The sequence below is a fragment of the Capra hircus genome, chromosome 7 (assembly GCF_001704415.2).
Source record: "Capra hircus breed San Clemente chromosome 7, ASM170441v1, whole genome shotgun sequence".
NCBI classification, from domain to species: Eukaryota; Metazoa; Chordata; class Mammalia; order Artiodactyla; family Bovidae; genus Capra; species Capra hircus.
The window spans coordinates 58,068,652-58,094,663 of NC_030814.1; the positions used below are offsets into that span (position 1 = coordinate 58,068,652).

At 43.6% G+C, this 26,012-nt stretch overlaps 1 protein-coding gene across 4 annotated transcripts in view; it reads right to left on the bottom strand.

The window, feature by feature from the left end:
- Positions 1 to 22,999, bottom strand: part of LOC102191519 (protocadherin gamma-C4) — a 171,637-nt gene extending 148,638 nt beyond the window's left edge. The window contains exon 1 of one of the 4 annotated variants that reach the window (XM_018050238.1): positions 20,393 to 22,999. In XM_018050238.1, the coding sequence (XP_017905727.1) occupies positions 20,393 to 22,813 (2,421 nt within the window). In that variant the 5' untranslated portion in view covers positions 22,814 to 22,999. Of the gene's footprint in view, positions 1 to 5,798; positions 8,765 to 10,335; positions 12,893 to 15,423; positions 18,103 to 20,392 lie in introns of those variants that run through there. The other 3 variants (XM_013965630.2, XM_013965636.2, XM_018050235.1) reach the window with 3 other exon arrangements.

Consider the following 26,012-nt stretch of genomic DNA (forward strand, 5'->3'; position numbering starts at 1 on the left):
AAGAAAACAATCCTAGCTCTCAATAGACCTTTGAAAAAAGGCCCACAGTATTATGCAAATTGTATTAGTTGTCATATGCAGAGGAAATAAAGGGTTTTTAGGTTTTTTTGCTTTTTGTTACTTCTGACGTCTTTGAGAAAGTTTCAAGATTTTCACACTAAGTACATGGCAGCTACACTATATCACACTGAGAGTTTGAGTTGAATTAACTATGCATTATTTATATTTTCTAATTACTATGTCTAAATTGGAGTTAGATGTTTTACAGTTACAGACACCTGGGGAATATCAGTATAGTGACCATGGCTGAAAAGGATTTAGTTCATCACTCAAACAGAAAAACAAGTCCAGATACTTATCATTGAGCAGGCAGTAAGTGGCCTTTCTATTAAGACAGATATTTAATGTTATCATCTTTATATGGTAGCAAAAAAGAAATATGTCATTACTAAAAAGAAAGGCAATTTCAGAGAGTCCATTAAGTGAGAGAAGCAATTTTTACTTAAAGACATCTCACAGGAAAATGAAGAAAATAAAAGTATTTTACATTTATATCTAGAAAATTATAAAAATGAAGTTTTAAGTAAACAGTGTGAGAAAAGGTCACAAAAATTTTCTCAATGTATGATTTTTCAAAAGCAATTTGTTACTGTACATGACAGAGAAAACATTTCTCCCGTTTATTAAACACATTCTTATTAGCAGACACTGCATACCTCAAACTTTGCATGACCTTTTAAAATAGATCTGGGATCCCAAGACATTTAGCTTGTAAAGACACTTAGAGTGCTGGTGTTCATATCAGTTCTACCTATGCTCTGCTGTTGACTGGCCATATCATTGAGTAAAATTCTTCTTTCTTTGGTTCTCAGTTTCCCAAACTAGTGAGACTGGGAGATCTCTTTACTCTTAAGTACTATAATTCTAAGAGGAAGCATAGCTAAAATGAATAAAACTAATATAAAGACTCTGAAGGAGAAACAAATAGCTTAAGGTCTCAACAGTTATAAACTTTCAGAGGGAATGAACGTAAAGATGAGGAAGAAAATGAAGTATCTTATGTAGAAAGGTTTGTAACTATGGGTAAATAAGGGGCTTCCCAGGTGGCTCAGTGGTAAAGAATCTCCCTGCCAATGTAGGAGATGCAAGACCTGTGAATCCGATCCCAGGGTCCGGAAGATCTCCTGGAGAAGGAAACTGTAACCTACTCCAGTATTTCAGGATAATCCCAAGGACAGAAGAACATGGCGTCTACATCCATAGGATCGTAAAGAGTTAGACACAACTGAGCAACTGAGCACCCACACGGATAAATAAATCCCACCCATAAGATGGGTAACCTATGTCAAAGATTTGCTTAAATAAGACTAAGATATTTAGGCAAAAGAACCTTAAATTCTACCTACAAAACAATGAAATATGAATTGAAGACTTCTACTCCACTCAGGTGGTTTGTTAAGAAACACTGAAACCGCAAAATAAGTGAACTGAATTAAAACTCACCTTTAAAACAGTATCCGAGGCAAATGGGACTCCAGCATCTCCATGATTAGTACTTGGTACCCAAGAGGTATCTTCGCAGAGGAGATCCTGAGGGGGAACTACTTCTGGGGTGATATTGAGAAAATTAAATTCCGTCTTAGCTGATTGAGAGGCAACGCACAGATTGTAGGAATAGGGCAACGTTCCCTCACTGTAGTGTGGGAGAACCCCAGGTGCAGACTTGACACAGAGACCAGGCTTAAAGCAGCCCCAAGCAGCAGGGCTGGAGGAGCGTCGCAGGTGCAGGGCGACCGCCAGAATCACAGCCAGGAGGAAGAGCACCGAGATCAAGGCCAAGGCCACCACCAGGTAAAACTGCAGCTCAGCCTGGGGGTCAGACGGCGCGGGCCGGTCACTGAGGTCCGGCAGCGCCTCCTGCAGGCTGTCGGCGAAAACCAGGAGCAGCGTGGCGGTGGCGGAAAGGGGCGGCTGTCCCCCATCGCGCACAGCGACCAGCAGGCGCTGGCGGGCCGCGTCCCTGTCGCCCAAGGCCCTCGCCGTGCGCACCTCGCCCGTGCGCAGCCCCACGCTGAACAGTCCGGGCTCGCTGGCCTGCAGCACGTGGTAGGACAGCCAGGCGTTGTGTCCAGAGTCTGCGTCCACCGCCACCACCTTGGTGACCAGGTAGCCGGGCTGCGCGGCGCGGGGCACCGTGTCGAAGAGCGCCGAGCCGTCGGGCCCCAGCGCCGGGTACAGCACCCTGGGCGCGTTGTCGTTGCGGTCGCCCACCAGCACGCGCAGGCTCACGTTGGAGCTGAGCGCGGGCAAGCCGTGGTCGCGGGCCTGCAGCGTCAGCTCGAAGGCGCGCAGCTGCTCGTGGTCGAAGGCGCGCTGCGCGAACACCACTCCGCTCTGCGGGTTCACGGACACGTAGGACGACAGCGCGCGCGGCTGCAGGTCGCTGGCCACGATGGAGTAGGAGACGTGGCCGTTGGGCCCTAGGTCAGGGTCGGAGGCGCTAACATGCGCGATGGAAGCTCCAGGCGGGTTGTTTTCTGGCACGTGGACCACGTAGGAGGCCTGGTGGAAAACCGGAGCGTTGTCGTTGACATCTGCGATGTGCAGGGTGATGGTTATACTAGAGGAGAGGGGCGGCTTGCCTCTGTCGGTGGCCATTACTGTGATATTGTATTCTGAGATCTCCTCTCGGTCCAAGGTCCTGTCAGTCGTTAGCTTGTAATAGTTCTTCAAGTAAGATTTCAATATAAACTCGGCCTTTCCCCAAATTTGGCAGTCAACTTCCCCATTTTCTCCAGAGTCTCTATCTTTAGTTTTTATCAAGGCGATCAGTGTTCCTGGTGGTGAATCCTCTGGTAGGGGAGTAAATACTGAAGTCACAATCACTTCAGGTGCACAATCATTCTCATCAAGAATTTCGACTTGGACACTGCAGTGGGCTGCTAGATCTCCAGGATCTTTCGCTTCTATACGGAGAGTGTAACTATTAGCAATTTCAAAATCAAAATCATCGTTTGACGTGATTTCTCCTGTTCTTTGATTTAAGTTAAAAAGCTGTTTCACTTGTTCATCCACGTTATGAAAGGAGTAGGTGATCTCCGCGTTGACTCCTTCGTCCTGATCGGTGGCTGTCACTCGAAGTACTAAGAAGCCAGGTGGCACACCCTCTTGCAGGCTGACTCTGTACACGTCCTGGCTGAACACCGGGGGGTTATCATTGGCATCTGTGACTTGGATTTGGATCTGGGTGGTGCCACTCTGGGGTGGGTCCCCACCGTCTACAGCTGTCAGTAGCAGTTGATGAAAATTCTGCTCTTCTCTGTCCAGAGAATGTTTCAGAATCAGCTCAGGATATTTACCTCCGTCTGGAGTCTGTTTCTCTGTGAGATCAAAGTACTCATTGTCATTAAGGTAATATCTTTGCAGTGAATTAGGACCAGCATCCGAATCTAGTGCCGGGTCTAGTGGAAATGTTTTACCTGGCTTAGTGGTTTCAACAATTTTTAAATCAATCTTACTCTGTTTGAATAGCGGAGTATTGTCATTTATATCCTCTACTATTACTGTTACATGGAAAATATTCAGTGGGTTTTCGGCGACAGTATCGAAATCCAGAACGCACAAAGCCTTCTTCCCACAAATCTCTTCTCGGTCTATTCTGTTACTCACAAGTAATTCACCGCTTTCAGGTTTCACAACGAAATATTCCTTCTCCGCGCTAATCCGCAGCTTCCGGGCCGACAAGTCTGGGACACTGAGCCCTACATCTTTAGCAAGATTTCCTACAACCGAGTTTTTGGCCAGTTCCTCGGGAATTGAGTAGCGAATTTGTTCTGGGAGAGCCCCGCTGAATAAAGACAGCAGGAACGGTAACAGTACCTGCCGCCACCGCATCCGGCCGCTCGTCTCAGCGCTCAGCCTCATCCCGTCTCCCTCCACTGCTGCTCTGCTTCTTGATTGGGAGGAGAAATAAGCCCTCCAGGGTGGCAAAATCCGGGGTAAGGTCACTTTTTCCTGCTTTTGTTTCTTGTATCCAAACCAGTACTGGCCTCCTCTGTGTGGTTGGTTTGAGCAGGAAGTCACTCTCTTAGAGGCTCCCAAATGCGTCTCTGATTATCTTCTCTCCCTTCTTTTGACCTACAGCGACGCCCAGAGGTTTTTCCCAGAAACTGCACTAATGTGTTCTAAAGGTGTTGCAAAAAACGATTTTTTTCTCTTTTTTTTTTTTAACTTATAAGGAGTATTTGTTTTTAAATAGGCATACATTCATAAAGTTCCAGACTCAAAAGTTACACATGTCATGTTTTCCATGCTCTCCCTCTCTGCTTTCAACAACACATTTCTCTCAGGAGAAATCAGTGTTATGTTTTTAGTGTGTCACTCCATTAGTATGTTTTGTATCATTCAGCAGAATTTTATAAATGTTCTCCCTTTATAGGGAGACACAAAAGGAAATAAACAATATTCCATGTTCTACATCTTGCTTCTTTCACTCATTATGTCTTGAAGATAACTTTCTGACAGTAGTACATAAAGAGGTTTTCTATTTTTAATTTCTTATAGTTATGTACTATCCCATCATATAATTGTGCAACAATTTAACCAGAAATATTATTTTCTAAAAGAAACCCAATGTCCACTCAAACAACAATGTATTTCTCATGATATACTAGTTATAAATTATCTACCAACCTCCTAGGCACCGAAAAAAAGATGTATCACTCTGATTCTAGAAATGCATTTTTAATGCAAGAATCCAAATATGTCTGTCATAGTCTCAGGACAATTGATATTTCCAAATTATATTTTTAAGCTTCACTATTTTAAATGATCTCTCCTCACATACAATTTGCTTCTCAATATACATTTATTATCAGTATTTTCTTTTTCTGATCCCCATGCCAGTTACATGTATCATACACATTCTTCTTTTACTCTATGGATTGCACCACAATTTCCCATGAAGACAAAAGCATTTAGAAACTCAAACTGTTCTTCTTAAGCTTAATTGAGGCATAGTCCAATTAAGCTTTCCTTAGAAATCAAAAAGGGTCTCACAGTGATACCATAATAGGTAATTTAGAAGTTATTAAAATCACTTCTGCAATCTATTAAATATGAGTGAACTTAAATGAGTAATATTTTTGACAATCACCTGCACCAAAGAAATCATAGTCACTGCATGTCACAAACTGTACAACACAACATGTGAAATGTACCAATCCAATTGAGAAACTATCCGTGTGAAAGTTATATCCAAAATTTAAATATATTTTCCAATATTTATAAATTGTTATTGTTTAAGCATAATGGAAAACACCTGTCTCAAAGGAAAGAAAAGCAAATTTCAAGCAAAACACAATAGGGTGTAAAAAGAGGAAATTTAAAAATACTCAATAGAGATGAAACAATAGCCTCATACAAGATAATATGTTAATATGAGTTTACACAATTGCTTCCTATTCATAATTCTAGTCTATCCTTTCAGTAATGTCTAAAGAATAATGGCTTTAAAGATGTGAGATGTTATACGTATAAAATTAATAAATTGCTACTGACACTGTAACCAAATGAAGATTACAAAGGATAAATAACAACTTTTAGGTATAGTAACTGTTACGGATCGTTACTGAAGGATCATCTGTCTTTCCACTTTAAAGCAACAGAATACTAAAAAAGAAGTGTTTTATTGATCTATATATGCACACACACACACACACACACACATATATGAAATATAATTGGAGACATTTATGGAGTTCTCTCCCTACGTTTCAGTGTGGCAAGATTTGACTCACCTGATTAAGACTGGATTCACCTTTTGTTTCCAGTAAATCCTGAGATATCAGGAGAGGCTCGCTTTTCTCACAGCTCTCCTGGCTGATGAGCGTGTCCGCGTAGTTCGGCTGCGGGAAGATCACGTGACTCCTCCGAGAGTCCGCGGTGAGCGAGACCTCGTGTGAATAGGTCTGCAGGAAAGCCCGCACCCCTTCCACGCCCACAAACTGAGACGCCGGCACGCCAGCCAACCCGCTGCCCGAAGCCTGGAGCAGATGCGACATGTGCCAGCGCCGCAGTCTGAGCGCCAGTAGCACGATGACAAAGGCAAGGAAGACGCAGGACACCGCGGCCACCGCCACCACCAGGTAGAGTGTGAGGCCTGAGTCGTCAGGATCCACTGAGGGCTTCAGGCTGCCTAGGTCAGTCAGGATGTCTGGGATGCTGTCAGCCACAGCCACAGTGAGCGTGACGGTGGCAGAGAGAGGGGGCTGGCCGTGGTCCTGGACGGCCACCACCAGGCTCTGCTTGAGCGCGTCTCTGTCCAGCAGGGCCCGCGCTGTGCGCACCTCGCCCGTGTGCAGCCCCACCGCGAAAAGCCCTGGGTCACTGGCCTTGAGCAGGCGGTAGGACAGCCAGGCGTTCTGTCCCGAGTCTCTGTCCACTGCCACTACCTTGGTGACCAGGTAGCCAGGCTCTGCAGAGCGGGGTGCCAGCTCCACACCCATAGAACCATCAGTGGGGAGGGTGGGGTATAGGATTTCGGGTGAATTGTCATTCTGGTCCAGCACAAATATGCTCACAGACACATTGGTGCTGAGTGGTGGGTCCCCGCTGTCACTAGCAGTCACCAGTAGCTGCAGGTCTCTAACTTGCTCATAGTCAAAGGACTGCAAAGCATACAGGACTCCAGTGTCCTTGTTTATAGAGACGTAGGTGGAGAGAGGCGACCCCTGCAGTGTGTCTTCAGCCAGAGAGTAAGTGACCCTTGAGTTCTGGTTACTGTCAGGGTCATGGGCGGTCACAGAGAAGATGGAGGCTCCCCTGGGGTTGTTTTCTGGAATGTAGGCCATGTAGGAAGCATGAGGGAAGGCAGGTGGATTGTCATTGACGTCTGCCACGTTCAGTGAGATGTATGTTTCTGTAGACAATGGCGGAGTTCCGTGGTCAGTGGCAGTTACAGTGATGTTATATTCTGATACCTCTTCCCTATCCAGAGCCCTGTGTGTCAACAACCGATAATAATTTCCATAGGTTTTTTCAAGTGTGAATGGCAGGTTATCCAGAATGGAACACGTGACAAGGCCATTCTCTCCTGAATCACTGTCATGCACATTGAAAAGTGCAATTACTGTGCCTGGGGAAGAAGTTTCTTGGATAGAGCTGGTGAGAGATGTAACTGTGACTTCTGGAGCGTTGTCATTTACATCCAGAATTGTCACCAGTACCTTACTTCTGGCTCGGAGACCAGGTCCATCGTGGGCTTCTACATCTATATCATAGAATCCAGAGTCCTCATAATCCAAACCTCCCAATATCGTTATGTCCCCAGTCAGAGAATTCAACTGGAAGAGCTGGGATATTTTATCTCTTACTTTCCGGAAAGAATATGTGACTTCTCCATTGGCTCCTTCATCTGGATCAGTGGCTTTTACAGTGAGTAGCCTGGAGCCCACCGTCACATTCTCCCGCACACTGATGTGGTACTCGGGCTGAGTGAATACCGGGGCATTGTCGTTGGTATCCACAAGTGTTACAAGAATCCTGGCAGTGCCAGAGTAAACCGGGTTGCCTCCGTCAAATGCGGTCAGAATGAGGTGGTGAACCGCCTCTTCCTCACGGTCCAGGGCGTGCTCCAGTACCAGCTCAGGATACTTAATCTCATCAGTTCCGCTTTGCACGTCTAGGGAGAAGTGGACATTCGAGCTGAGCTGGTAACCCTGTAGGGAGTTTATTCCTATATCCGGATCAAAAGCTTCAGGAAGAGGAAACCTTGTCCCAGGGTTTTCATTTTCAGCGACTTTTATTTCCCTTTGCTCTGCCCCAAAGTCGGGCGCATTATCATTAACATCAATTATTTCCACTTCAACTCCAAAAATCTTCACTTTGTCTTCTAAGAGAATCTCTAGGTTTACTACACACTTGGGAGATCTGTCACAGAGCTCCTCCCGATCTATCCTGCCCGCAGTGACCAAGCTGCCGCTTCGCGGGTTCAGAGCAAAGAGCTGCGTCCTACCTCTGGAGACGATGCGGACTCCGCGCTTCGCCAGCTCCTGGGGCTCCAGCCCCAGGTCCTTGGCGATGTTGCCCACGAAGGAGCCCTTGTCCAGCTCCTCAGGCACCGAGTAGCGGATTTGTTCGGCCCGGATTTTCCATAGGGCCCCCAGGAGAACACAGATCCAGATTAGCCGGCTGCAGTTTGGGCAGAAAGGACGGGACGCCATGACAGCCCCGCGGCGGAATAGCTTGCGCTTGAGTGTTCCCTTGGTGGAGGCTTGGGGATTCCCAGGATCTTTGGGGTCTAGGATAAGGTACTTTCACCGTTGGATGCTGGAGCTCTCGGGGGTCCAGTTCGAAGACGCTTTCTAAAACCCCAAAGCTGGTGCGTTGTGATGCAGAAATCCTGTGGTACGGATTAAATTCCTGGTTCTTTTTTCCCCCGATTGGTGAACAGCGACACTCAGAGTCCTAACCTGTTACTGCAATCTGTTCTTGGTAAAGAAAGGATCGCTTGTACACCATTTCCTTTCCATGTTCAATTTTCTCCAAAATTATCAAAACCAAACATCTGCTGTTTAATTTGTAGCGAAAATCTATAATTGATCCAAAGCTTCCAGTACATTAAGGCTGATAACGTAATTGATTTTTCCAGAGACAAGTTTTTTTGCAAGAATTTTTCTACCTCTTTTAAGTTTGTTGCATTACTTATTCTCATAGCTCAATTTCAATTTGCATTGAAAAAAAGATATGTTTACCCCTCCCCAAAACAAGGTTATACTTGAAGAACAGAAGAATAAATAGTTGAAAAGACAGTGTCCAAGAAGTTGGAGATCTGGGTTCTAGTCTCAACCTGCACAGAAACAAGTTTTCTCACATGATTGACCCTTTAAAATCTGGGGCAAGTTTTTAATTCCCTTGTTAGAAAACATCTACTGTTTAAGAGCTAGTTTTACCCCTTTGCAAATGGGCTTGACAAATATGATAATAGGTTTGGGAAGGATATTTGCTCATTAATTTTATATAAGAAGATTCACGACCACAGGTTGTATCTGTGAGGATCATGTTCACAGTGAGTCCTCAAACTCTAGAACAGCACATTTCATTGAGTATATACTCGAATAATTTTTCAATGCTTAACGAAGGAGTCATTAATGAAGCTGCAAAACCTAAAAGAATGCGTATATAACTGATGTTAAAAGAAGTAATAAAGGTAAAAAGACAGAAAAGTTAAACTGAAGCACTATAAAGAGCATATGGTGTTTCAGTGATCTCCACATTAGGACACACCCAGAAGGTATTATCTTACTATTACTTATAACTTTAGTTTTGATTTTAGAAATAATTGGTAAAAAGGAAATATTTTAATAATTATATAATCATTGCATGTTTTATAGTTTTCTTATTAATGAATACTTAGCGCAGTTTACTAATCTGAGAAAATTTGAGATAAAGCAGCAAGTACTCAGTTCTTTGATTACTACTCACATAATATTTAGTTTCTAGAAATTACTCATAAATTTTGATCAGACTCAAAACTCCATTAATTATTCAGAGCTTTAAAAATTCTCTGACTTTGGAGAGTAGGCTGAAGGTATTTTTCACAGTCCTCAAAAGACCCACAACTTTTTGGGGGTTGGGAGGTAAAATAAAATTGTTTTGAAAAAAATCTGACTCACTTATTAGAAGTCTATGTTAAAAAATTATGGAAAAGTCTCTGTATACAACAAAATGTCCATTACATTCCTCATGATAGCAGTGACAAAGTAGATAGGGTATAACAACTAATAATTTAAGGATGGTCAAGAAAATTACTCTTGACAGTTTACAAAATGGGAAAAAAGACCCAAAGTTACTGATTCAAATATGAAACCTGTCAGTCTTTGCTACATATGAAAAGCAAAAAAGTGCTGAGACTTAATTATTGAAGGTTATATTAATACATCACAGAAAAAGATAAACAACTAAACTGTATTTGATGAAGGTGAACAAAAATTTTAACTTAAGAAAGAAATGTTAGTACATTTACAATCTTGAAAAAAGGTATATTACACATCAACTATGTAAGGGCAGTGCTATTACTAAGGGCGGTGACAGAAAAAGCTGTTTGTAGCAGGATTTGCTGATGTATAGAAATGCTGAGAGTATAAATTGAGAAGTAACAATATGTAATAATTAACCATCAAGACTAATGAGCAATCAAGAAACCAATCTCAACCCATCCAATATACCTCCTCTCCCACTACCATCACTAGAACAATGAACAAGGACCAAAACTAATGATGCACTATTGAAAATAAAATACAGCAGTACAAGTTAAGTAAGTCTGCAAAAACTCACCTGATGGGAAAAAGAGGAATCATAGGCGATTTGGGGGTCTTCATTACTGGTACCTATATCCATAGAAGGATCTTCACCTAGGAGATCCCCAGGGGGAACCGTTTCCAGGGTCACATTGTGAAAATTAAATTCTGTCTTAGCTGATTGTGAAGCAACGCACAGATTGTAGGAATAGGGCAATGTTCCCTCACTGCAGCTGGGGAGAACCCCCGGTGCAGACTTTGAACTGAGACCAGGCTTAAAGCAGCCCCAGGCAGTGGGGCTGGAGGAGCGTCGCAGGTATAGGGTGACCGCCAGAATCACTGCCAGGAGGAAGAGCACCGAGATCAAGGCCAAGGCCACCACCAGGTAAAACTGCAGTTCAGCCTGGGGGTCAGAGGGCGCGGGCCGGTCACTGAGGTCCGGCAGCGCCTCCTGCAGGCTGTCGGCGAAAACCAGGAGCAGCGTGGCAGTGGCGGAAAGGGGCGGCTGTCCCCCATCGCGCACAGCGACCAGCAGGCGCTGGCGGGCCGCGTCCCTGTCGCCCAAGGCCCTCGCCGTGCGCACCTCGCCCGTGCGCAGCCCCACGCTGAACAGCCCAGGCTCGCTGGCCTGCAGCACGTGGTAGGACAGCCAGGCGTTGTGTCCAGAGTCTGCGTCCACCGCCACCACCTTGGTGACCAGGTAGCCGGGCTGCGCGGCGCGGGGCACCGTGTCGAAGAGCGCCGAGCCGTCGGGCCCCAGCGCCGGGTACAGCACCCTGGGCGCGTTGTCGTTGCGGTCGCCCACCAGCACGCGCAGGCTCACGTTGGAGCTGAGCGCGGGCGAGCCGTGGTCGCGGGCCTGCAGTGTCAGCTCGAAGGCGCGCAGCTGCTCGTGGTCGAAGGCGCGCTGCGCGAATACCACGCCGCTCTGCGGGTTCACGGACACGTAGGACGACAGCGCGCGTGGCTCCAGGTCGCTGGCCACGATGGAGTAGGAGACGTGGCCGTTGGGCCCTAGGTCGGGGTCGGAGGCGCTAACATGCGCGATAGAAGCGCCAGGCGGGTTATTTTCTGCCACGTGTACCACATAGGTGGCTTGGTGGAAAACTGGAGCGTTGTCGTTGACATCGCGGATATGTAGGATGATGCTTGTAGTGGAGGAAAGGGCAGGCTTGCCTTTGTCAGTGGCTGTGATGGTGACATTGTACTCTGCCTTCTGCTCTCGGTCTAGGGCACCATCAATCACTAGTTTGTAGTAATTCTTAGAGGTGGATTCTAATTTGAAGGGAACTTCTTCCTGAACATAGCATGTTACCAAACCATTTTGCTCAGAATCCTGGTCTTGCACTTTAATGAGGGCTATTACAGTTCCCAGGTCTGAGCCCTCAGGAATTTGGTTAGAGAAGGACATGAATGTCACCTCTGGGGCATTGTCATTCTCATCAACAATTTCAATCTGAACATTACAGTGAGCCGTATGTACTCCTCCATCCTTGGCTTCAACACCCAACATATATCTACTTGTCTCTTCAAAGTCCAATGTACCATTGGTTGTGATGTCACCAGTATTTGGATTGAGAATGAAGAGGAAGCTGGTACTTGCTGGGGCATTGAGGAAGGCATAGGTGATTTCTGCATTAATGCCCTCGTCCTGGTCAGTGGCCATCACCTGCAGCACGGAGGTTCCCCGGGGCACATTTTCTTGGAGGCTAACCCTGTAAGTGTCCTGGCTGAACACTGGAGCATTATCATTGGCATCAGTGACCTGTATCCGGATCAGGGTAGTGCCACTTAGAGGAGGGTCCCCACCATCCACGGCAGTCAGGATTAAATGGTGGGAATTCTGCTGTTCTCTGTCCAGAGGTTTTTCCAGCAGTAACTCTGGGTATTTACTTCCATCAGGACTTTTCTTCGTTGACAGAGAGAAGTACTCATTGTGGCTGATGAAATATTTCTTCAGTGAGTTACTTTCTACATCTGCATCTTGCGCAGAAGCCAGAGGGAATTTTACCCCTGGTAAGGCTAACTCAGAGATTTCCAAGTCAATGCTTTTTGCAATGAAACGTGGTGCATTGTCATTAATATCTTGAATTGCAACACTTACATGGAAAATAGTCATTGGATTGTCAGCAACCATTTCAAATTCTACAGCACACTCAGATTTTCTCCCGCACATCTTCTCTCGATCTATCCTGCCACTCACTAGCAAATCCCCATTCTCGGCTCTCACGCTGAAAAAGTCCTCTGCACTAATCCGCAGTTTTCGAGCTGGCAACTCCTGGACACTGAGCCTTAGATCCTCGGCCAGGTTCCCCACCCTTGAGCCCTTGTCCAGCTCCTCTGGAATTGAGTACTGGATCTGCTGGGAGATTGCCCCGCGCAACAATGACAGCAGGAAGAGAAACAGTACCTGACTTTTCATTGTTTCAGCTTTTCTGAAGCTCCTAAGCATTTCTTGAACTCTCTGGGAAGCTGCTCTTCAAGATGTCTCTGGAATGTTTAAATAATCAACACAGCAGCCTGGACTTCTGTGATTTGAGGGTACGATTTGCAGGAGGTACGTCTGCATTCCGATGTGTACAGGACAAAGCAAGAAAGAAAACACTGCCGGCCACTCCTGCACAACTGAAAACGCTTATCTTCCCTTTGGTCAACAGCGGCACCAGGAGGTTGCCTGAGAAAACTGCATATTACCCAACTACCTGTTCCTCAAAGTTTAAGCTCTTGAATCTACTAATATATATCTTGTTTTTTTATTTTTTAGAAAGAACAAACTATTCAAAATTTCCCTTCAAATCTGATGATGTCTAGATTTTCATCATCTTTTAAATGTTGCCATCATTTTATTCTTCTTTCTTCATTAAAGATGTTCCATAAGGCATATTGCTTTTATTTATTTATTTTGGAGGGCAAAAATATCTTCAGTGATTCTACTGTATTTATAAACACTGGCATGACTAGTATCATGACTAGTGTGGATGTAACTAACTAGGTTATTGTTAGTGGATAAAAACATTTAATCTTTGGAAAGAAGAGAAAGTAAAAATCCTAGACTTATTTGACTATATTGCTCAGCATTTTAAAGTATATGTAACATTCCCATTAAGTACAAAGGAGCCCGATAGTTTGTTAAAGAGACCAATCTAGTATTTGAGCATACATCTGCTTTTATGAAACTAAATATTGTGTAAGTATATTTATTTTAATGAAGTCAGTGCTTTTTTACTATATGATTTTATACACAAATACTCCTTGATGCAAATACTCAGTTCCAGTCAATTTATACATTAATAAGTGTAATGAGTTTGATTTGATCACTGGTAAATCTTTGAGAAGAACTGAAAGTTCTTAGACACTCCCATTTTGAAACTTACCTATAATCCTTAAACAGTCTTAGGTAAGTAAAACAGACAAACACCTTTATTTCAAATGCACTACCAAATTAGATGCACAACCAAACAATTTATTCTGTTACCCTGCAGCGCTAATCCATACTTGTTTTACATTCCTGTCAAGACAGATTATTAATTTCCTAAGACATCCTTGCCCTTGTTTGCCCTACTTCATGTCTTGATACTTTCTGTTCCTTTAATTATAAACCCTCCTCCCCTTTTATTGTAATGAAGTCTTGCCTATCCTTAAAAAATCATTTTTCGTGAAAATGGCATGTCTGAGACTTCTTATCATCCATACAAATAGATGCCTTTGTACTCTATGTATTTTCCCAATATATGTGTAGGTTATATTTTACATGAAATTCTTAGAAAATTCTCTTTGAACATCTAAAGTTCCTGTGGCCCTAGCCATTTAATATTTTTTCTCATTACAAGAAAAGGTACATTAGTATCATAAAGATTTTCTGCGATGCATTTGCAGGTTTGAGTGAGACTACAACCTTCTCTGTTTTCAGCTATTTTGTTCAGGCTGTTTTGTCACCCACTTTTGAATGTATCCCTTCCTAACACACTGAAGGAGAGATGTACTCCTTTGTTTAAGATCTAATGAAATCTATTTAGGCCTAATTTTGGATGACTCTGGTGTAACTTTATGGGTGAAAATAATTTCATATATTTCAAAAAGGGGTCAACAATTTATAGCTCAAGAAAGTTGTAGGACTCCTGGGACTTCCCTGGTACTCCAGTGGCTAATACTCCATGCTCCCAATGCGGCAGGCCAAGTTGGATACCAGGTAAGGGAACTAGATCCCATATGCTACAAGGAAGATAGAAGATCCTGAGTGCTGTGACCAAGACCCAGTGCAGTCAAATAAATATAGAAATATTTTAAAAGAAAGTTTTAGGACTCCTTTTCCATGGTTGAAGTGGATGGTCTGGAAATCTCTTAAAGAGGCTAAGACATATCTCCTTACATTTTATGATCTATCTCAAAGGACAAGGAATGCCACTCCAAGGCTCATAACTGTTTAGGCAATTGAGCTTCCCACCTTCAGAGAAAAGGCTGAAATCCATATGGATACACACAAATACACACACTTTAAGTATACCAAGTAGGGACTACATGCCAGGTAAAAGAATTTGACAAACGTCTGTATTTTTTTTACCCTATCATTTTTATGTTATCAGGATGAATCCAGTTTGGCCTGTCTTGGAAGGAGTTAAGCATCATATTATTAGAGCCTAAAATACTATATACTTGTTTATCAAGATAGGCTAGGTAGGCTGAAGTGACAAACTTCATCATCACAGCGAATTAAAATAAAAACATCTACTTATCACAGGTATACAAATCAATGTTGAGTCAACCACAGGGCTCTTCTTTCATTGCAGTCATTCAAGGACTTAGATAGGAGGCACAGTCACGATTTCAAAAAATAAGTTAGAGATCTGGTAATTCTTACAAATGACAACTAGGACTTCCTCTGCAAAGAAAGTCACATACTTCTACTTCCAGTGTATTGGTCAGAAATATTTACTAGGCCCACTCAGCTATACCAGTCAAGGAAGTGCAGCCCCACCACAATCCCAGAAGAAGAGAGGTACATATTTAAACAAAACAACCAATGACTACTTCATTGCTTTTTTAAAATAAATGTGTATTAAAAATTTATAATAACCACACTGGCATAACTGTTCCTTAAAATATTAAAAGAAAGAAAGAAACTCACCTGGAGCTCGTTGGGGTCTCCTTTCGTTTCCAGTAAATCTTGAGATATCAGGAGAGGCTCGCTTTTCCCACAGCTCTCCTGACTGACTAGCGTGTCCGCGTAGTTCGGCTGCGGGAAGATCACGTGACTCCCCCGAGAGTCCGCGGTGAGCGAGACCTCGTGCGAATAGGTCTGCAGGAAAGCCCGCACCCCGTCCACGCCCACAAACTGAGACGCCGGCACGCCAGCCAACCCGCTGCCCGAAGCCTGGAGCAGACGCGACATGTGCCAGCGCCGCAGTCTGAGCGCCAGTAGCACGATGACAAAGGCGAGGAAGACGCAGGACACCGCGGCCACCGCCACCACCAGATAGAGTGTGAGGCCTGAGTCGTCAGGGTCCACTGAGGGCTTCAGGCTGCCTAGGTCAGTCAGGATGTCTGGGATGCTGTCAGCCACAGCCACAGTGAGCGTGACGGTGGCAGAGAGAGGGGGCTGGCCGTGGTCCTGGACGGCCACCACCAGGCTCTGCTTGAGCGCGTCTCTGTCCAGCAGGGCCCGCGCTGTGCGCACCTCGCCCGTGTGCAGCCCCACCGCGAAGAGCCCTGGGTCACTGGCCTTGAGCAGGCGGTAGGACAGCCAGGCGTTCTGTCCCGAGTCTCTGTCCACCGCCACCACCTTGGTGACCAGGTAGCCAGGCTCTGCAGAGCGGGGTGCCAGCTCCACACCGGTAGAACCATCAGTGGGGAGGGCAGGGTATAGAATCTCAGGTGTGTTGTCATTCTGGTCCAACACAAATAGGCTCAGAGACACGTTGCTGCTAAGTGGAGGGTTCCCACTGTCACTAGCAGTCACCAGTACCTGCAGGTCTCTAACCTGCTCAAAGTCAAAGGAATGCAGAGCATACAGGACTCCAGTGTCTGAGTTTATGGAGACGTAGGTGGAGAGAGGTGCCCCTTGGATGGTATCCTCAGTCAGTGCATAGGTAATGTGGGCATTCTCAATGCTGTCAGGGTCCTGGGCTGTCACAGAGAAGATGGAGGCTCCCCTGGGGTTGTTTTCAGGAATGTAGGCAGAATAGGAGGCATGAGTGAAAGCAGGTGGGTTGTCGTTGATGTCTGCCACATGCAGGGTGATGTGTGTTTCTGTGGACAGTGGCGGACTACCCCCATCTGTAGCTCTCAGAGTGATGTTATATTCAGACTCCTGTTCACGGTCCAGAGATCTGGCTGTCACTAAGCGGTAATATTGGTTTATTGACTTTTCTAAATTAAATGGCATATTTCCAAGGACAAAAACTGTGACCTGTCCATTTTGCCCAGAATCCCGATCATGCACGTTGATAAGGGCAATTTCCCTTCCAGCAGTTGACTCTTCTGGAACTGATTCTGTGAGAGAAGTAATTGTAACTTCTGGGGCATTGTCATTCACATCCAGAACTGTGACCAGAATCTTAGCTCTTGAAAGGAGACCTGGTCCATCTTGTGCTTCTATTTTAATTTCATAGAAAGTAGCATCCTCATAATCTAGATTTTTTACTATCGATAAGTCCCCAGTCACTGAGTTGAGATAAAAAATCTGAGCGATTTTCCCAGGCATTTTATCTAGTACATAGGATACTTGAGCATTGAATCCCTCGTCAGGGTCAGTGGCATTCACTGTGAGCAGCCAAGTGCCTACTGGCAGGTTCTCTTGAACACTTACTCGATATTCAGGCTGGGTAAATACTGGTGGATTGTCATTTGCATCTAGAACTGTCACTTGGATGCCCAAGTTGCCAGAGTGGACAGGGTCACCACCATCAGAAGCAATTAGGACAAGTTGGTGAACTTTCTTTTCCTCCCGGTCAAGAGCCCGCTGCAGCACCAGCTCTGGATACTTGGCCCCATCAGTGGCACTCTTCACAGCCAGGGAGAAATAGTCACTGGGGCTGAGCTGATAGTTCAGCAGAGAGTTCGTGCCCACATCTGGGTCAAAGGCAGTTTTAAGTGGAAATCGAGTTCCAGGAACTGTTAGTTCACTAATTTTTATTTCCAATTCCTCCGTCAGAAAATCAGGAGCATTGTCATTAAGGTCTTTAATTTCTATTTCTACTTCAAAAATGTTCAATTTTTCTTCAACCAGGATGTTAAAACTCACCAGACACTGTGGGCTCTGAGCGCAGAGCTCCTCCCGATCTATCCTGTTCGCGGTGACCAAGCTGCCGCTTCTCGGGTTCAGAGCAAAGAGCTGCGTTCTACCTCTGGAGACGATGCGGACTCCCCGCTCCGCCAGCTCCTGGGGCTCCAGCCCCAGGTCCTTGGCGATGTTACCCACGAAGGAGCCTCTGTCCAGCTCCTCTGACACCGAATAGCGGATCTGCCCGCATCCGGTCTTGCACAGCGTCCCCAGAAGCACGCACAGCAGGGCCAGTCCTCCGCACTTTCTGAATCTCTGGTAATTGGTCATTTCCGTTTTGGTGAATTATTTTCTCTGAATTGGTTTCCAGTTTCCCAAGGCAGACTTCAGTCTTATTTTCTCAAGGAACGAAGACTTTCGTGGACCTAATTTATAGGTCACAGAGCTGGCTGACTGACGGGGTGAGCTTTGAGGCAGCTTCGGATCTTCCGAGTGTGATTTGCTGGTTCTCTGCTCTTTGGAAACAAGGAAAAGGACTAGCTTTTCAGCTACGTTTTCCTTCTTGAGTGGTGAACAGCGACGCTCAGAGGCATAACCGTTCACTGCACGCTCTGACAAAGATATAAGTCAGAAATTTTTAAGTTTCCAAGCACCTGAAATTCTTTTTGTTCAGAGGTAATGGGCTCAGTTTTTGTTTCATATAACTGAATCGCTATATGTTAAAAGATTTAAAGTATCTTCCTTAATAATCCATGAGTTAACCTGAATGCCACTAATATTGCTTCAAACATGCCGAAGTTACTGTTTTGAAATGTTCAAAGTTTAAGAACTGCACAGAAATAGCAGTCATATAAGGCGTGCCTCTTGAAATCTGTCCTTCATAGCTTGACATTTTAGTTTCAATATTTTCCATTTAACCCATTCATTAAACATACATATAATTGAGTAGCTGACAATACTTGGGGATTTAACGATACAAACACAGCTATTTCCTTCATGGAGTTATAAGGATATAAAAGCAAACAAGGAATTATAGTGCAGTGAGATACTGCCATAAGATCAGAGGCCAAGGGCAATGAGAGGGCCTCCAACCTGGCCTTGGAGGTTACCAAAGGTTTTCCCAAGAAACCTGAGAGGAGTGGATCAGGGAGGGGTAAGGCCTGGATATAAGACAGAAGAATATGGCAATACCTAGATGTGAGAGAGAAACCACAGAACTTCAGGGTACTGAAAGTAGTCTGTTTTGCCTAAAATTAGAGTGTGAAGATGTTTTTAAGGACCAAAACTGAAACTAGTAGAGATACTTTTGTTTTGTATTCCAGAAACCCCTTTCCTGTATTTGTTTTCCTTTCCAAAGCACAGTAATAGGAACTCATTTGTTGCTTCAATCATGATGCATTATACAGCTACACATAAGGCATTTATTTCATGAAGAGTTACTGTATACATTAAAAGGAACTTTGTTTTCAATTTCCCCCGTTCATACTTTATTTACTTGCAAAATGTTTGTATTATTACACAGTGAGTGCCAACTTTATCTCAAAGAAAATGATGTAACAGTAATAACACAATTTCCCTCAGATGCCCTTAAACAGTAAAGAATCATAACATCTTAAAGAATGATGGCACCATTATATACATGACTGACTTAGTATAGGATTATTTCCAAATAAAAGATGACCCCAGTTACACAGAATAGTAGCGTATTTTTTGTTCTTTGTTATTAAGTATATAACTAACATACTAAAAGCCAACATGGGAAGAGGAATGGGGGAGGAAAACTTGGTTGTAAGGGAGACTGATGTTGGTGGAAGAACTGGAAACATTTTCAACAGCTGTTGTGAGTAGGAAACTTTGAGATGAGAAACGTAAAAGGAGAATCTTTAGGGGCAATTATTTGATATGATCTCTGAATCCCTCGAGGATATATATTATTTTTAAAGATAAAAAGGCAATGTTGTTTCCACATATGAGAAAAATAAAAAGTAACAAAGAACAGACACATCTTAACTATTATATAAACCATGAATTATATTAATACAGCAAATGATAACTCAATTACTCTTAAAGGAACACAGAGCTACTTTAGAGGCTAATGACATTTTGAACTAAACAGAGATTGCATGGCATACCTTCCTGAAACATGGTGAAGCATATCTATTCCTAAACACATCTTGTAATAGGGAAGATCATTCAAATAAAAAAATATGAGGAATCTCACTGCTAAACTGAAGGAAAAACAAAGACTGAGATGAAAACAAACGGCTACAGTATTTATTAATATTCATAAACAAATATAAAGCATAAAAGTATTAAATTTTAAAAGAGGGAGATATTTGAGGAAACAAAAGTCAACATTCATATATCTAACAAAGAACTGTTGATTTGGGTGGATTGGGATGGTTTGCTAAGGGATGAGAAAGAAAGTAGGAGAAAGCAGATACCCTAGTTCCTAAAGCTCTTTTTTGTTGTTGTTCTTGTTAATGCATTAATTTTTTTAATTGGAGGATAATTGCTTTACAATATTGTGCTGGTTTCTGCCACACATCAACATGAATCAGCCACAGGTATCCATATGACCCCTCCCTCTTGAACCTAGAGGCTCTTTTGATAACCTAAATATCGTCTTCACCTACTAATTCCCAATTTATACTAATGACACAATGATTCTAGCTCCTCTTCCCTGTTACACCATGTGAACGCTTAGAACTAGTGAGAAATAATTCATGAGGACTATTTCGTAAAAATTGAACATGTCCACAAAGAAATATGGGAAATAGAAAAGGTATGTTAAACTGTGGAGACAGCTAAGTAATTAGATAAATTTATGTCTTTTAGCAAAGTAACTCACAGGAATATTAGGAAGAGAGTTTACCTGAGAAAATGTTTCTTGTTTATCTTCAGGTAGAAATTGAGGTTCTGAAAGAAAATCCTTTTTCTCACAGCTCTCTTGACTGATGAGCGTGTCCGCGTAGTTCGGCTGCGGGAAGATCACGTGACTCCCCCGAGAGTCCGCGGTGAGCGAGACCTCGTGCGAATAGGTCTGCAGGAAAGCCCGCACCCCGTCCACGCCCACAAACTGAGACGCCGGCACGCCAGCCAACCCGCTGCCCGAAGCCTGGAGCAGACGCGACATGTGCCAGCGCCGCAATCTGAGCGCCAGTAGCACGATGACAAAGGCAAGGAAGACGCAGGACACCGCGGCCACCGCCACCACCAGGTAGAGTGTGAGGCCGGAGTCGTCAGGGTCCACTGAGGGCTTCAGGCTGCCTAGGTCAGTCAGGATGTCTGGGATGCTGTCAGCCACAGCCACAGTGAGCGTGACGGTGGCAGAGAGAGGGGGCTGGCCGTGGTCCTGGACGGCCACCACCAGGCTCTGCTTGAGCGCGTCTCTGTCCAGCAGGGCCCGCGCTGTGCGCACCTCGCCCGTGTGCAGCCCCACCGCGAAGAGCCCTGGGTCACTGGCCTTGAGCAGGCGGTAGGACAGCCAGGCGTTCTGTCCCGAGTCTCTGTCCACCGCCACCACCTTGGTGACCAGGTAGCCAGGCTCTGCAGAGCGGGGTGCCAACTCCACGCCCGTGGAACCGTCCGTGGGAAGTGCAGGGTACAGAATTTCAGGTGTGTTGTCATTCTGGTCCAGCACGAATATGCTCACAGACACGTTGGTGCTGAGGGGTGGATTCCCACCATCCTGTGCTGTAACCCATAACTGAAGTTCACAGAACTGCTCATAATCAAAGGAACGCAGTGCATAGAGAACACCAGTGTCAGAGTTGATGGAGACGTAGGCGGACAGGGGTGCACTCTGAAGGGTGTCCTCAGCCAAGCTATAAGTTACATGGGCATTGTCGTTGCTGTCGGGGTCACAGGCCATCACGGAAAAGATGGAGGCACCTCTGGGGTTGTTTTCAGGAATGTAGGCCGAGTAGGATGTGTGGGGAAAGGTGGGAGGGTTGTCGTTGATGTCTGTCACCTGCAGCAAAATGTAAGCATTTGTGGACAGAGATGGGCTCCCTCCATCTTTAGCAGTCACAGTGATGTTGTAAGAGGAAAACTGTTCTCTGTCAAGGACTCTAGTTGTAACCAATCGGTGGTAATTGTCCACTGACCTTTCTAATTTGAAAGGAAGGTTCTCTGGGAGTGAACATGTGATAAATGCATTCTGCCCAGAGTCTCTGTCATGTACATTGAAAAGTGCGATTATGGTTCCTGGAGGAGAATCTTCAGGAACTGAGCTTGTAGCAGATGTCATGTAGAATTCTGGGACATTGTCATTCACGTCCAGAACTGTGACAGTGACCTTCATTCTGGTCAGAAGGCCCGGACCATCCTGAGCTTCAATATCAATTTCATGGAATTTGGCATCCTCATAATCTAGGCTTTTTGTGATTGTTATTTCTCCAGATGATGACTTAAGCTCAAATACCTCTGAGGTTTCTTCAGGGTTTTTCTCCAGAAAATAAGTCACTTGGGCATTGTATCCCTCATCTGCATCAGTGGCGGTCACTGTAAGTATCCGGGTGCCTACGGGAGTATTCTCTGGAACACTTACCCGGTACTCGGACTGTGTAAAAACAGGAGCGTTGTCGTTCACATCCAAGACCGTCACGCGGATGCGGGAGGTCCCAGATTTGATAGGGTCGCCCCCGTCCAAAGCCTTGAGAACGAGGTAGTGTACGGCCTCCTCCTCACGGTCCAAAGCGCGTCCCAGCACCAGCTCCGGGTACTTGTTACCATCCACCCCGCTTCGCACGTCCAGAGAGAAGTGGTCATTTGAATTAATTTCGTACTTTTGTAGAGTGTTCTCTCCGACGTCTGCATCATGCGCACTCTTAAGAGGGATCCGAAATCCTGGCGTAGTCATTTCACTAATTTTTAGCTCCACTTCCTCTACTCCAAAGCGAGGGGCATTATCGTTAATATCTTTTATTTCCACTTCTACTGAATAAATGCTCAATTTATCTTCCAGGAGTATGTTAAAACTCACCAGACACCGCGCACTCTGGGCGCAGAGCTCCTCCCGGTCTATCCTGCCCGCGGTGACCAAGCTGCCGTTTCGCGGGTTCAGAGCGAAGAGATGCGTCCTACCTCTGGAGACGATGCGAGCTCCGCGCTCCGCCAGTGCCAGAGGCTCTAGCCCGAGATCCTTGGCAACGCTGCCCACGAATGACCCTTTTTCTATCTCTTCTGGCACTGAATAGCGCATCTGCCCAGCTCCAACCTTCCACAGGGCCACCCAAAGCAGGCACAGCAGGACAAACCTTCCGCGATGTGGCAAATTTAGCAGAGCCGCCATTTCTTGAGCTGCAGTCTTTTCTCCCAGGCAACTTCCGGCCTCCAGCTCGGGATTCCAATCTTTATTCCTCAGGGTCTGAGGTGACCAGCATTCAAGGAACCACGTCACTGTGGAGAGAACTAGTGGGCTGTTGGACTAATTTCTTTGCCGCCCCGAACCTTGCGGGCCAAACGCCCAGCCCTTTGTGTTATGGAAATCGTAATGTTGGATTGGATGGCTCACGGGGTTACTTCTTAGGTAGTCAACAGCGACACTCAGAGGCCTAAGTAATTTCTGCATTCTCCCAGGCAAATCCAGTTACTTCGTGTTACTCCTGTCACTTTCAAGATGGTTTGAAGAATTTTACAGTTCTAAGATAACTGAGAGATTGCTCTTTCAAGTGAAAAGTCTTTTTTTTTCTCTTCAGAATGAATAAGAATGGTGTGAATGAATGTGATCTTGATAGTAGCAAGGAAAGCACTGTTGAACTTTGGAGGCACTAATCAAGGTAGCCTCTGCCCTTAGACCAAAAATCTTCAACCTCTAATTCCATATTGGGAGAAAGTAAGATTAATCTAAAAACATTAGCTACATTATATTCTAGTGTTATATATTTTAAATTTCTGTGCTTAATGGCTTAGTATTGAACTTCAAAACCTGTATTTAAATTATTGAGTTATCACACTTAATTGAGTGACTAACCTTTGCCTGACACTTTGCTTGATTGATGCTGTAGACAGAACTGGTGCACCTGATGAACACAGTCCCAGTTCTCAAGGGAATTTACATGATAAGGGAGGACACAGTAAACGGAGTATTTTAATAGAGTATCACAACTGCTATGATGGTTGGAAACTCTGGGCAGTGGGAAAATACACAGGAAGGATATTCAGCCTGGGTGGGGGAGGGGTGGTCAGAAAACACTTTTCAGGACAGGATTGAACCTGGATCCTAAAGGGTATGACCGAATCAAGAAAGGCTAGAGTAGTGTTCTAGAACCTTAGTACAAATGCTTGGAGTGAGAGGCAGCATAAACATGATGGAAACTGAAGGTGGTTTGTTCTTTTTCCAAGATTGTTTTGGCTATTTGAGGTCCCTTGATGCCCCATGTGAATTTTGGGATAGACTTTTTTCTACTTATAAAAAAGGCATTGGGATTTTGATAGCCATTGAATTGAATCTGTAGATTGCTTTGGATAGTTCTATAAGTTTTTGACAAATATTCTTTGTCAGTTTAAGTACATTTCCTTCAGTTTTCAGTTTGCTAAAAGATTTTAATCGTGTTGAATGTTCTCAAGACCTTTATTATGCCTCTATTGAAATGAACAGCTTTTATCTTTAATCTTTTCATCTGAAGTTTTATATTAGATTTTCTTGTACTGAAATATTCTTGCATCCACAACTAATAAATCCCATTTAGTCACAAGTCACAGTAGATAGGACTTTGAATCAATTCTTCAGCAAGATCGCACACTTCTGGTCTTATTTCAGTCTTTTTGCCTTTTGAGTTCTTCCCTGTTGAACTTTTTTCATTTTCAATCCACTCCTCTGAGAACGCTGATGAAATATTTATTGGAAACAATTCTTATCAACTCATCATGTTTTCCAATAGAACCTCTAGTTTGTTTCTTAAAACTTTTCCTTCAGCAGTCTTTTGATACTTTTGAGTCTCATTAAGTAACCACTTGACATCTGTTATTTGCAGTTTCTCTAAAGATTTTTCTGTTTGACAACATTTGGTTTTACACAGTATATTATTTCCCACTCATGCTTCTTGCTTCGTGTTAAGCTGTTTTATTTTTTCCCAGTCTCACTTGCTTTTCCTTTTCTTTTTCCAGGTCTTTGTCTATAATCAGAATTTTGGGTCTTCTTTTAAGATCTCTAAAATGAATTTTAGTCTTGCTATCTGCCTAGCCAATATTAGTCCCAGCACTTGACTTGACAGAAGATTCAGTTTCTCCCCACTAGTGTCAGCTTCTATTGCTTCACCATCAGAATTCTTCCTGGTTTGCATTTCAATAATTTATACTGTTTCCTTTCCTGTTATTTTCTTTATACTGATATTATATATTTTTTGCTTTATTTCTTGATTGTTGAGCTAACTTCACTAATTTTAATAATCTGTTTTTTTAAATTCTTATGGTTGTCTGTAAACTTAACCCTAAATATCTTTTAGAGGCATTCCACAATTTTAAATAAATAATATTTTAATTTTCGAGTTTTTATTTCCATTGTGATTTTTTAAGTCCAGTAGTAGTTTAGTGGTATAGATTTAAATGCCCATTTTGTTTTCTTTTAAAATATTTGCTTTGTGATTTTTCCAGCTTTACAATTTTAAATAAAATTTTAAGATACTTAAAGTGTACAACATGATGATTTGATACATATACACACTGTGAAAGGATTCCTCCTACTGAGCTAATAATACATTCATCACTTTACATACTTACCTTTGTGTGTGTGAGAGAATTAAATTACACTCAGCAAATCTCTATTATACAATGTAATGTTATCAACTATAGTCTCCACGCTATACATTGGGTCCTACAGCCTTATTCATCTTACAATGCAAGGTCTGTACCTTTTTATCATTAATAACTCTCCCCTATGCCGCTACCACCCACTTTGTGACTTAAGCACCTGTTATAAAGCATGTATATTATTGGTACTTTGAAATTTTCTCTGCCATTTTTTGTGCATGTGATGATTATGTATTAAATTGTTATAGATTCTCCATATTTTCATATAAAAATGGTCATTCTATATTTGTTGTGTATAAGATTGTATACAGATTTGTCCAATCAAGATAAGTCCAAGACCAGAATTCCTGCTTTAGTGTTAGCCTGGCTCACCACTTTCTTCCCATCTTTGGCCCATTTATTTATTTATCTTTATTTGTGCCTTATTATGCTTTTGCTTTTTTCATTTCATATTTTATGTATCTCTTTAATTTATTGGAACAGAGTATTTTAAAGCATGGACTTATGATACATTTCTTGTGAAGAGCTAATACATCAAAGTGGAATATATATTTGATTTTTGTTAGTTGTTTACATTATAGGCATAATATACAAGTCAGGAGGCTTCAAACTATTTCTCATGTTGCAGAGGAAATTTTCTGTCGTCCATTTTATTACTTCATTTTGTAACTTACTTAAACATTTGGTGTATTCTTGAGTGTGCATAAAACATATAAAAATAAACGAGTAAAAGGGCTGAA